Source organism: Diaphorina citri, unplaced genomic scaffold, assembly GCF_000475195.1.
Source record: "Diaphorina citri unplaced genomic scaffold, Diaci psyllid genome assembly version 1.1 scaffold76, whole genome shotgun sequence".
In the NCBI taxonomy this organism is placed as follows: domain Eukaryota; kingdom Metazoa; phylum Arthropoda; class Insecta; order Hemiptera; family Psyllidae; genus Diaphorina; species Diaphorina citri.
In genome coordinates, this window is record NW_007377513.1 from 267,456 (window position 1) to 280,329 (window position 12,874).

Genomic DNA, 12,874 nt, shown 5'->3' on the forward strand with positions numbered 1-12,874 from the left:
TTGTTTTCGTTGATACCCTGTTTATACCTCCAGAAAAAGACTGAATAGACTCTTGATTTTCACAGTCCACAGTAATTTTATCTCATTGTTTCACTACAAATTTTCATCAGCAAATGGTTTCTTCAAATTAAATTGATCCCAAGGGCAATGGACACCTAGACCCTTGACAAATGGAGTGTGCCTGAAGTAATTACCTTGAGTTGGGCAAGATATAGTGTTCATGAGGAAATTGAGGAAAGATCTGGGAACTGACATAATTTAGGAAATTCAAGGAAATTACTTACCTAATAGATACGTCTACTTGGAGTTGACAGGGGATAACTTGAATCACTACCGATTGCAACTACCCTAGCAATAGTAGAATATACCTTGTTTATCCTACTCCAATGAGACTAAAAAGTCCCTTCACCCCAGCAATCTAAACAAGGTCTCTTGTACTTTATGGTTTTAACAGCACAATACATAAGGATTGTAGATGAATAAGAAAATATTTCCGCTGAGGGTGTTCAAATCCGTGGGAAACGGCTTGGTTTTGGCACGAAATAAGCAGAAACATCCCCATTTACCTCAACTTTACCGGATTCTGGATGTCGCATCACGTACGCTGCGGGCATTTGACCTGGCGTTTCCATTTGTGGAATCAACAGGAGGGAGTGATGAAAGATGGCATTCACTGAAAAGTCCCTTCACCCCAGCAGTCTAAACAAGGTCTCTTGTACTTTATGGTTTTAACAGCACAATACATAAAGATTGTAGATGAATAAGAAAATATTTCCGCTCAGGGTGTTCAAATCCGTGGGAAACGGCTTGGTTTTGGCACGAAATGAGCAGAAACATCCCCATTTACCTCAACTTTACCGGATTCCGGATGTCGCATCACGTACGCTGCGGGCATTTGACCTGGCGTTTCCATTTGTGGAATCAACAGGAGGGAGTGATGAAAGATGGCATTCAGCGCGAGGGATATGAACAGGACTGGCTTATAGTGGCCAAACTTGTCGACCAGAAAACCTGAAAATGTGCCGAGAGAGATATTTGTACGGTGCGGTGTAGGATTAACACACCTTTAGGGATGTACCTTCAACACTTCTTAGGCATTAGGTATTATTTGTTTTCGAAATCTTGTTTCCATTTTTTACTTTTTGGAATCTTGTCCTTTTAGAGCGGCTGGTTTTCGTAATGCCTCGACCTTTGGCAAGTACTTATTAGCCCTCATGTTCCCTCGCCCTTAGTAGGTACTTACTTACTTTTCGTATCCGAAAGTTAGTATACCTAGCCCCTTGGTATGAATTTAAAACTACACCAATCATTTCTTCTAAATTAAGTAGATTAAGTACTATTGTGTATATTTGAGGAACTTATGCACTATTTTGTGCATCATTGTTTTGTTTTATATTGGTCTAGTGTTAGAAATGTTTTCTGCACTAATCTAATTAGTATAATTTGATCTCACCTTTCACGTTCTAAATTTAATGAGAACGAATGTAACATTAATAGAAAGTGATATTCGTGGGTTTTTATATGCTTAGTTTGGACGCAACCTAGAATTTCGGGGGTTCAGCGTAGGAAAAAATAAACAAAATGAAGCGTACGAATTAGGGAATTTAGCTTATATTTTATTAAATATAAAATCCAGCATAACTATTAATAGGATTGGAAATAGAAAAAGAGGATTGAAGCAATGTATCTGTATAAATTGTTTACTAGTATTAGATTGTACGATCTGTTTATTTTATAGTTCTTTTAATTCATGTACAGTGGTGGTATCTCTTTAGTATTTTGAATTGTTAGGATATGAACTTCTTCATATCAGCTTGAACTTAAATACCACGTACGGCAAGCTATAAACTCACAGCCTCCAGCACATTAATGGGAAAATACTTTTTTTGATCAATTTCAATGTTTCTTACTTATATTAAAACTCCTAATCGAAAAAAAATATTACTTCTAGAAAATTTCAACATGAGATGAAAGACATATTTACCTACTTGACGACTCCTGTAGTCAATCAACAGTCCAGTCAGTGGAGAGAAGATGGCTTGTCCCACCGTAGAGAACAATCGCTCTCGACCAAACTCGCCACCATATTCTTGAATCAGGGTGAGTGCTATTGGGTCCATGACGGTTACTGATGCCGACAACATTGTGGTGCCCAGAAACCGTAGGAGAAAATAGAGCCAGAAGACACGGTCATCTGATTCTTGATAATCTGGAGGACAGACATCGGGCCCTCCGACACTGGAAAAGTGAAATAATTTTTATTCTCACTTTTTTACTTTCCTTATCATATAGGAAGGAAAGTAATGATAAGGAAAGTAATGTAATCGGCTGGAATTTTTGTAGCTCTTGTGTTCAGGCCGGAAACACAAAGTGAGTTTAAACTCGGTTTAACCCTCGGTTTAAGTAATCTGATTGGCTATTTTTTTTGCAACTTTTTGAAATCAACCAATCAGATTGCTTTAATCCGAGAGTTAAATTTAAACGGAGTGTAAACTCACTTTGTGGCCCCGGAAGTTAATGACTCATTTTGAAATAAACTCTATCTCTATTATTTTTTTTTAAAGACTAAAAAAAATAAGTACTTACAGGTACCTACTTACATTTTTGCCCCTAGATAGCCATCGCCCCCTTTATCGCTCCTTTTATTGAGGAAATACGTTAAAAACAAGGTGTAGGTATATTTAGAAGACAAGGACTCTGGATGAGTTAACGGGTGCTTCTTATCGCGAAATTCGTGCTATAGCCCAGGAAAGGCTAAAGACAGTATGTCGATTTTGCACACAGATTAAGTGTTTTCAAAATGAGGGCAATTTTTCGGATAGCGTTGTCTGCCACACCTGATCACCATCACAAAGAAAATCCCCAAAAAAGTAAATCTCATTTTGTTATCTTTCATTTAAAATAAATATCACTCTTTTATCTTAAAAATTGAACGTGTAGCATCATTTTAAAAACCCTCTGGTAACTCTAGACCACCCTGTATAAACTGTGTGGTGGGTATGGATTATGAAATGCTATGGATGCCTTACGTTTACGTATTATTCTATTGCGCCCAACAATAAAATTTGAGTATGCAATGTGTAGAACATTTCGTCGGCAAATTTTCCATCGTTTTCAGCCGGTTATTTCGGCTAGAAAAATGTCCAGACATTTCCATTTGCATAAAACAGAGGTAATTTAAATTATCGAACCTAATTTGAAGCATTTTAAACTAAATTTTGCCTGGTTTTTCTTCTTTTGCGTTTCATTTCCGAATGATTTTCGAAAAAGGCCTCATGTTGCATTACGATCATATGTGCGAGGCGTGATGAAAATCCCCAAGGTGAAGGCCAAGATGGCCGCGTCATTGTTTTTGTTTGGATACCGATACCGATAGTTGTGGAGGGTCGATATTCCCATTTCGATACTGTTGAGAAATCGATATTTGTGATGGGTGAATTTGGAGCGGCTAGGGGTTTTTGGACATTCGACTGATTTTGGTATGAAGTGTAAATGTATAAATGAATGTTTTTTTTTTCAGGAGGAATTTGAAAATTGCTGTTTATTAAAATTTAGGTATCTTCTATTTAAAAAGACTTCTCCTTCAAACATCTCACTTAAGAGCTCTGAAAGTAATGAAAATTATATCTCGGTATCCGATTTTTTAGTCCGTCCTTCCTTTATTATTACAATAGTAATAAAAAGGTATAAGGGACGGACTATTGTATTCGCTTCGGTGTCTGTCACTCGCTCGCTCGCTCGCTCGGTCGGTCGGTCGGTCTGTCTGTCCCCATAGAAGGACTTATCCAAACCTGGTCGACCTATATATCAAATTAAAGGTCTTTTTACCAGGAACACGAAAATGGTGGTGCAAATTTTGTCCAGAAAACCATAAAGCCAAAAAACAAAAAAAAAAAAACTGTTTTTTGGGGGATTTTTTAATTTTGTCCAGAAAACCATAAAGCCAAAAATTAAAGTTCATTTGGTAATTTTGGGATTTTTTTTTTTTTTTTTTTTTTTCACATTTTCTCACACAAAATAATGAGCTCTGATCTTGAAATTTGTCGCGACGACCTATGAACTCAAATCGAGAAAGTTTTAGATAACACTTCAGTCGATCTTTTAAGACCGGTTTTAGCGTCATCTATGTTAAGCTACGCCGAGCAAGGCCAATAAATGGATGGGTGACTTGTACACTATATTGGGAATAAAGGGAGAACGGGCTCTAGTCTTGATTTTAAATCATTACATGAAAGTAAAATTAAAAAATCAAATCAAGAATAATAATAAACTGAATATTAAACAAATTAGGTAGGTACATAGGTATTCTTTAACCACGATCGAATAAACTACGGGCTAAAAAATTCCCGGAGGGACGGACCCAGCTTGTTCTTCGTAGAGGCAATCGTTCTAATGACCCTGATTTACTCCAGACTGTGGTAATACAGAAATCGAAAATCAACTATCGATTTGAAATAATCGATAGTTGAAATTTTTCAAAGAACGGGATGTTGATATTTTTGTTATTCGAATATTTCGAATTTGATGTTCTAAAAAAGAATTCTGAAATAAAAGTGCGGACGGAAATGTAATTTAACTTTGAAGTTTTCGTGGAATTTAACAATAGTTGAGTTTAGTACGTTATTCGCCGTGTTTTTAGTGAAGTGCACCTTTATCCCTGTGACAATGGTGAACAAAATAAGGTTGTTGAAACTCAGTGTAGTTGTGATAGACTTGACGTGATGTAGGTAGGTCTGCTCAGATCTGAAACATTTGTCCACCTTGTAGGAATGGCTGACACTCAACAATCAAAAAAGACACTCGAGGATAACAAACCACACAACGAAGGAGAGAGTGAGACTGGACTAGGTAAATCTACATTTGAGATCACTTGTATCGTAAACACAAGGCCGAGTGACCTAGGGGATGACTCGGCCGATGATTTAGATGAATCTCACACCGAAGACATTTCCAGAGTAACAGACGTTGAGAACGAGACTCCTAGTTATTCTGAAGACACTAGCTACTCCAAGGAAGATGTATTCTTCAACACGAGTACTGCACTGAGTACTGCTCCCGTCATTCCTACAAGTTCCCAGTATGGTCTAGCTATTGTACCACCTGAGAACCCAAGTGGTGTTCTAAAAACTAGTGAATTACATGTGGTTCCTGACACAGTGTTAAATTTAGTTGGTGTTAAACACAGTGAAGTAGAAAATACACATGGTCCTAGGAATGAACGATTTAAAGTTGTGAAGATAGAAAGTACAGAACCATTCAAACGGGGCCGGTGGGTTTGTATGGACTATCTGGATCATTCCATGCCAGTTCAACCCCAGGTGCTGCCTAATAAAAGTGTAGATAACCTAGAAAATAATAATATTAGTGTAAATAACCAATCCGGTTGTGATAGCAGTCATAGTATAAATGATATTGGAGCAGGAACAGGACTAGTGACAACTGTGTACATAGATGATAGGAATAATATAATTACATCTGAACCACCGTATACCTTATCCATGATGAATAGTGAGCTACCCCAAGTCATTACCAGTAATTCTAATAACATTTCCCCTGGTCAGACAGTTCAGTTTACGCAACCTGTGACACAAGTACATCAACAGCAACATGCCCAAAGTCTTTCTCAAATCCCTGTTCAGCAACTTGTGTCTAATAATCAACAACCACAAAGTTTGCAACCTCAGCAAATCCAGCAAGTTCTGAACAACTATCAAGTGCCAATGCAAGTGTCAGTACCAAACCAACAGCAGTACCAGAACTCAAATCCACAACCCATCCAACACCAACCTGTGCTACAACCCACTTCCCAAAGTCAACCTGTACAGACAGTCCCTCAACCTCAAACCATTCTGGTGCAACAAACCATGCAACAAAACCCTTCTCCTTCATCCCAGAGCTCCCAGCAAAACTTACAACCTTCACAGCAAAATCTTCAGTCCTCCCCGAATATCATTCATCAGAATTCTCCCCAGCCTCAACCTCCTCCCACCAGCCAGTCTCAACAGTTGTCACAACAATCAAATCAACAGCAACAACAACCACAGCAAACATCAAACCCGATTCAAGTAAACCAGCAACCAATACAGACACAGACTTCGCAAAGTAGTGTCCAAAGTATGCAGCAAAGCATGCCAATCTTCAATCAACCAGTGCAGCAAATGTTACCGAATGGAACCAATGTGCAGTACATCCAAACATCAAGCCAAGGACAACCTATCCAGTACTATACACCAGGTAGCTCCCTTGTCCTACCTGCTACACAACAACTCTTGACACAGCAACCTCAACAAATGGGTTATGCTGTACAACCAACCCAGCAAATGATGTCACAACCAGTTGGTGTTTTGCCACAAGGTGTGGTAGTCATGCAACAACCTGTGATGATGGAACAAGTGCCTCTGCAAATCCAACAAACCCATCACATGCAACAGTTCATTCAGCCACCGTCTCAACAGCAAAACCAACAAACCAATCAACAACAACAAAGTCAACAACCTAACCAGCAAAATCAACAACAACAACAACAGCAGCAACAACAAGCTTCCAATCAACAACAGCAACAACCAAGCCAGCCAAACCAACAAGCTCCTACTCAACACAACAGCAGCAACAACAAGCTTCCAATCAACAACAGCAACAACCAAGCCAGCCAAACCAACAAGCTCCTACTCAACAGCAACAAACACAGCAGCAACCCTCACAACAACAGCAACAACAACCTAATCAAATGCAACCTCAGCAAGTACAGCAACAGGCTCCATTACAACAACAGCAGCAACAACAAAATCAAATGCAACCCCAACAGCAACAAACAACCCAAATGCAGCCACAACAACAGCAGCAACAACAACAGCCACAAGCAAATCAAATGCAACCACAACAACAAAACCAAATGCAACCACCACCTCAACAACAGCAACAACATACACAGCAGTTCATGAACTTGCAACAGCCTCCACATCAGTCTGGTGTTTATATGAACCAAACCATGTTCAATAATCCTGGAGGCGAAGACATGCAGCAGCAGAGTCATAACCATGATGGTGACGACCAGCAGAAGGAAAATGAAGATACAGAGAGGTAAGTTTTTCCCAACATTCCTTATTCATACTTACTTACCATCAGCAAATACTGAAAAGCCCATTGTGGCAAGTAGTTTTATTATGTTAATTTTCATTTCTTAAGTACCTACCTACTTACATAGTTTAGGTAGGTACTTGTTATTTAAGTAAGTATGTTGAGAGGTAAGTTTTTCCCAACATTCATACTTACTTACCATCAGCAAATACTGAAAAGCCCATTGTGGCAAGTAAGTAGTTTTATTATGTTAATTTTCATTTCTTAAGTACCTACCTACTTACATAGTTTAGGTAGGTACTTGTTATTTAAGTAAGTATGTACCTATTATCCAGGCATACCTACCAAATGCTGTGTGAAATGTTTGTTTCTGAAACCTTCTCAAACTTATTATTATTATTATTTTATTTTTTTTAATTCAAATCAGACGATTTTTTTTGTAATTCAAATCAGATGAAAGTTGAATTTCCCTAGGTTTTAATCCAGGTCTCTAGGTAGTAGCATGGTGTCAATACTTTAGCATCATCCTATGAGTGACTAATGCATAGCTGAGACATGGGTGCAATGGGGAAATGTGTGAACACTTGTGCTGAACAAACCTATGCTAAGTCAACATGGACTAATGGCAAGATAAACTTAGAGTGATCATGCTATTCTATGCACATGATAAGTCTATGACTACATGAATGAGATTGTACTCTTGTTGATTGACCTACCTATCTACTCAGTTACACCAGATATCATTTTCCTTATCTCGGAGTGTAAGTACTTGTGACGTGGATAATTACCTATCTAACCTACACCCTCAATTTAATTCTGTCTGGTACTATTCCAAGAATCAATAAATTGTATGGATAAGTCTATGACTACATGAATGAGATTGTACTCTTGTTGATAGACCTACCTATCTACTCAGTTACACCAGATATCATTTTCCTTTATGATAAGTCTATGACTACATGAATGAGATTGTACTCTTGTTGATATACCTACCTATCTACTTACTCAGTTACACCAGATATCATTTTCCTTATCTCGGAGTGTACTTGTGACGTGGATAATTACCTATCTAACCTACACCCTCAATTTAATTATGTCTGGTACTATTCCAAGAATCAATAAATTGTATGTTTGTGATTGAGAAACCGGGAGCCCTGTTGAAGTAGATATTGACTTAAATCAGTTAGAAAGTAGTTTGGTGGGTACTTTGTACATTGTACCTACCTACCTACCTACCTACCTATGCTACTAAAGAGATAATAGGTATATGTATACAATTTTGGACTAACAGTTCACATACGAAGTAGTTTGCTCTAGAGTAGTCTAGAGGTAATAATATTTCAGTAGGTAGGTAGTTAGGTAGGTACACTTAGTTAGGGAGTAGGTAATTTAGAAGGGGTGAGGGGCGAAAAACAAAGTTCACACTACTAAAAAACTATCAAAGCTTAATAAGCACATAGGTGTCTAACGTTACTATGGAGTGAGTAGATAAGAGAGGAGAAAGGAAGGGGGTAATGGTAAGACTAGTCTAATAACTAGGTAGGTATAATGTACCTATACCGTACCTACATTCAACTTGGCTAGACGATTGGCTTTGAACTTCGGCTACCTCTATTGCAGACAGAAATAACTTTTTCCTCAATCTCGGCTCGAAAACGTTGCGTGTTGCAACGTTGATTGAAAAGGGTTTCTCAGATTAGGACGGAACAGTGTTAAAACGTGGACCAGTGAGAGTTTCCCATATTAGAGTTGAACTAGGTAGTTTTGCAAAGTTGCTTTGAAAGTGTTTTTTTCCCCCCAAATTAGGGCAGAAACAGTGTTACAACGATGACACAAATATGTTTCCGATTTGCAACAGTGTTGCAACGTTTATTGGAGTTGATTCTGGACCTCATTTTTCCAATGTTGCCTCTTTTCGAAGTCTGGCAAAATGGAATGAATGAGCTTGTGTTTCCGTCTCTCCCTTTATCAACTTGTCTTTTCTATGAAGTTCCATGTGGGCTTTGGGCAATTACATTCTTTTCATTAGAGGTAGATAATGATGACGTCTTGACCCATAATTATCTTTCTCTTCCTATGATTCGAGACGATTCCTTTTCATAACAAAAGTAGATATTCAAGTCCCATGAGTCATTAGAGGTCTTACTCAGAATTCAGAGCTCTGCACTAGGACGTCATTAGTCATGGAAATGATTGCTTGCTTGGATACCTCTAATGTCTTTAACCCCACTCAGTCGAAATAGGAACAGCCAGGTAATCGTCATTGGTCTTATAATTGCCACCGAATGAAATTTTGTATGAGTGGAAAAGTTTTGAGGTGCTACTTAAGTAGATTATAAATTATCGAGAGTCTAGCCCAGTGTTTCTTAATTGGTGTTCCGCGGAACCTAGGGGTTCCGCGAGCTGACGGCAAGGGTTCCGCGAGATATTTTGGTTCTCCTTTACCTTTCTTCTTCTTCCTCCTTCTTTCCTCTTTCTTCTTTTCTTTCGTAGTTTCGTCTACTTTTCTATCTATTAATTCTAACTTCTTGTGACTGATTGGTGGAAATGGGGGGTAAATAATTCATGTTTCTGGAAAATACCGTTTAGGCAACCTCTACTTTTCAACTTGTAGATGGACTGCTTTATTATGAGTTTCTGAGTGTCACTATGTACAGGTATGTATGTCGTTTCTGATTATTTTCCATTTGGTATTTGGACAAGTGGAAAATACTTGGAAATTTCTCCGAAGCACACTGTTCTGACTCTTTGTTCTTTGAAAGTCTTTGCTAAAGTTTCAAGACGTAGGTAGGCACCAAATCGCAAGTTAGGTAAGTATTTCCAGGAATATTTTCCTAAAGAGAGACATCTACTTTTAGTTCAATAGGTAGTTTTGTCTTGACCTCTGTTTCTTAACTTTACCAAACGCGACAAAACCTAATAATAGAATCAGAAAAAAGAGCAATTCTTTATTAATTATATTTTCCCAATGGCAACTCCTCCATGGGAAAGTCATTGATGAAGTGATTCTAGGTGGGTGCTTAGGTGATGTTGAGTAGTTATCAAATATCAATAGAGATACAAAACGCAGTTCTTACATATTAATAGATATGACAGAACTGACAAGGTTATTGCTGTGGTTGAAATTCGAGCTGTGAAGCCTTGGTATGATGTCTTGAATTCAGCTCGTACGGATTTGAAGTGTTAACTCTTGAAGAAAAAAAAAAAAAAAAAAAAAAAAATCAAATGAAGATTTTAAAAAATCTTTTTCAAAAAAAAAGAATTAAATCTTGAAAAAAAAAAAAAAAAAAAAATGAATTTCAGATGAAGATCTCACAAATCCTTTTCCACAAAACATGATACATATTACCTTGTTGTTCTCTCCCCTTGCCAAACGAGAGACTTTGACATTGACTCCCACAGTGACCTTGAGTCCTTATTGGCATGCGAACCATTTCCTGATGTCCAATTCTCGATATTTGCTCGACGTTGCTTAACCCAAGTGTCTAGTCTAGACAATCCAGATACATGGGGCTCTATTAAAATGATTCTTTTGCAGAACTTTACCTTCTCGCAAATAGATAACAGTGTAATATACGTACAAGTTACAATGAGTTACAGAATTTATGACATTGATAAGTAGTGCTATCATGACCTTTGCATGTAAAAGCTAGGTATCTCCCAGTTGTATCCAACTTTCTTTCATAATTTAACTTTCCAAACAATTTATTGCGAACAAAGTTGAACGAAATTTACATTTGTGAGCTCTCGAATGAATGGATTCCATTGAAGCACATAGTCGGAACTCTAGGTACAGTGCTGGCAGTAGAAAGCTTTTCCGTGTTGAATGATGTTTGTATATGTTCGTATCTATATATGAGGCAATATATGGGTACAGTGCATATAGGAATGTATTGAACTGAATAGAACAGTCAATATTGTACTGAAAACATACAGGGTGGTCGTATGTTTTTGACATATTTGTATCTCAACTCGTATTTATTTGAGCATCAGGAAGAGCTGCAATACCAAGCATCTTTGGAGATGCGAAAGAGGCAAAAGTTGACAAATAGAAATGAGAAAAAACCCCTTGGAAAGAAGTTTACTCTTCTCAGCCAAAACCCTTCGTAATAATCCATCAATACTTTCATTCATAATAATTTTATTTGTTCCAAAGTTCCAAGCTTCCAAGGTATCTGCTTACTTTCCTCTTTTTTACTTTCTATTATTTGGGGGCAGGGGATCTCTTCAAAAGAGCTCTTCCATCCAACCACTCTCGAGTTTTGACGAATCAAGTTTTGATCAGTCAATAAGTCATTCGATAAATTAAGAAGAGAGAGAGTGATGCAGACTTTCATTTGGATTTTGGAGGAATTGATGTAAAGGAAATCAGGGACTTGAAATTTTCATTAGGGTTATTTTTGATTTTTCTTTTGAGTGATTTTTGTATTTTAATAAATTTACTTTTGTACCCCCTGTAAGTGTAAATGGATATCGTATATGTCAGGTCATTGACAAGAGGTGTTATTTTGACTCCCTCCCCCAGACGTTAGACGTCAACTGCTCTTTGAGTCTACAATAACGGTTGATATTTAGCATACATAGCTTACAGGGACAGCGTGTTATTGCTCTACGAGGGCAATTAGGGAGCATAAGCATCTTTCTTAGTTGAGGAAGTTGCCATACGCTGCGCTGATGCTGTTAGGTTCGGATGTCTGTGATGTTGGCCTTACCAAATGATAGGAAATCCTACCACAAACTGGTGCTGGGATATAGGAATATCTGTGTTTTTGGCCTTATGAAATGATGGGGAATCCTGCCATACGCTGGTGCTGTTATGATGGGAGGTCTGTGTTGTTGGCCTTACAACAGCAGCAACAACAACAGCCACAAGCAAATCAAATGCAACCACAACAACAAAACCAAATGCAACCACCACCTCAACAACAGTGACCTCAGATTTGGATTTTTCACAACTTTTTACGTAGGTATCGACCCTTTATTAACACATTGTGTACGATGTGATCCATTTTTGTATCACCGTCACTTTGGTGGTGGTACGGTGTGATCCACTTTTGTATCACGAGACTTCCTTCAATCCAAGGCCCGTGATACAAAAATGGATCATACTGGAGACCTCTACTCTACGTGGTTTGATGCAGTATATCATGCTTAGTTTTGGTTTCTTCTGGTGTCAAAAAATTCCAAGTGGTTCAAAAGTTATTGAAGAAATAAAAAGAGCTCTTTTTAGGTAAAAATGAACGAAATTTGGCATTTTTCTTTATTAGAACTTAAGGATATTAGTTTTGAAAAATAAGTTGAATAGGTGATCCAGAAGCTGATGTCGTTGTCTATGCTGCCCTACTCAAAACCCCTAAAAAAAAAAAAAAAAAAAAAAAAAAAAAAAAAAAAAGTCCCCCAGCCCTTTTGAAGATAAAAAAATATCAATTTGGAGACGACGGGAAAGGAAGAAGGAGGAAAAGGAGAAGAAGAAGAAGAAGAAAAAGAAGAAGAAGAAAGAGAAAAAGAAATAGAGACGAAGGAGATTGCTTCAAACACAAAAAAAAGCCCACCTGAGGTTTAGGTGTATTAGGGGCAAACAGCAATAAAGGATGGTTTGAGGTTCTACACCGAGGCTGCTGCTTTAGTTTCAGTTGTGAAGACGCCACGCCACTGCAGTTTTCGCTCTAATATCATATTACTGCAGTCCCAAGATTGCTATAAACAATACTCTACAATTAGTGCGATAAACACGACACGAACCCAAAGTGGTCTGCAAATGTCGTCCAGAAGAGACGCAAGCCGAGTGGTAGATTTC

The 12,874-nt window shown here is 37.9% G+C and overlaps 1 protein-coding gene across 1 annotated transcript in view; it reads left to right on the forward strand.

Annotated features, from left to right (window-relative positions):
• The first annotated feature begins 4,482 nt into the window (after positions 1-4,482).
• The window catches only part of LOC103521799 (putative uncharacterized protein DDB_G0271606), a 48,255-nt gene continuing 39,863 nt past the window's right edge, over positions 4,483-12,874 (forward strand). The window contains 2 exon segments of the mRNA XM_026832362.1: positions 4,483-6,593; positions 6,596-7,080. Of these exon segments, the coding sequence (XP_026688163.1) occupies positions 4,770-6,593; positions 6,596-7,080 (2,309 nt within the window). The 5' untranslated portion in view covers positions 4,483-4,769.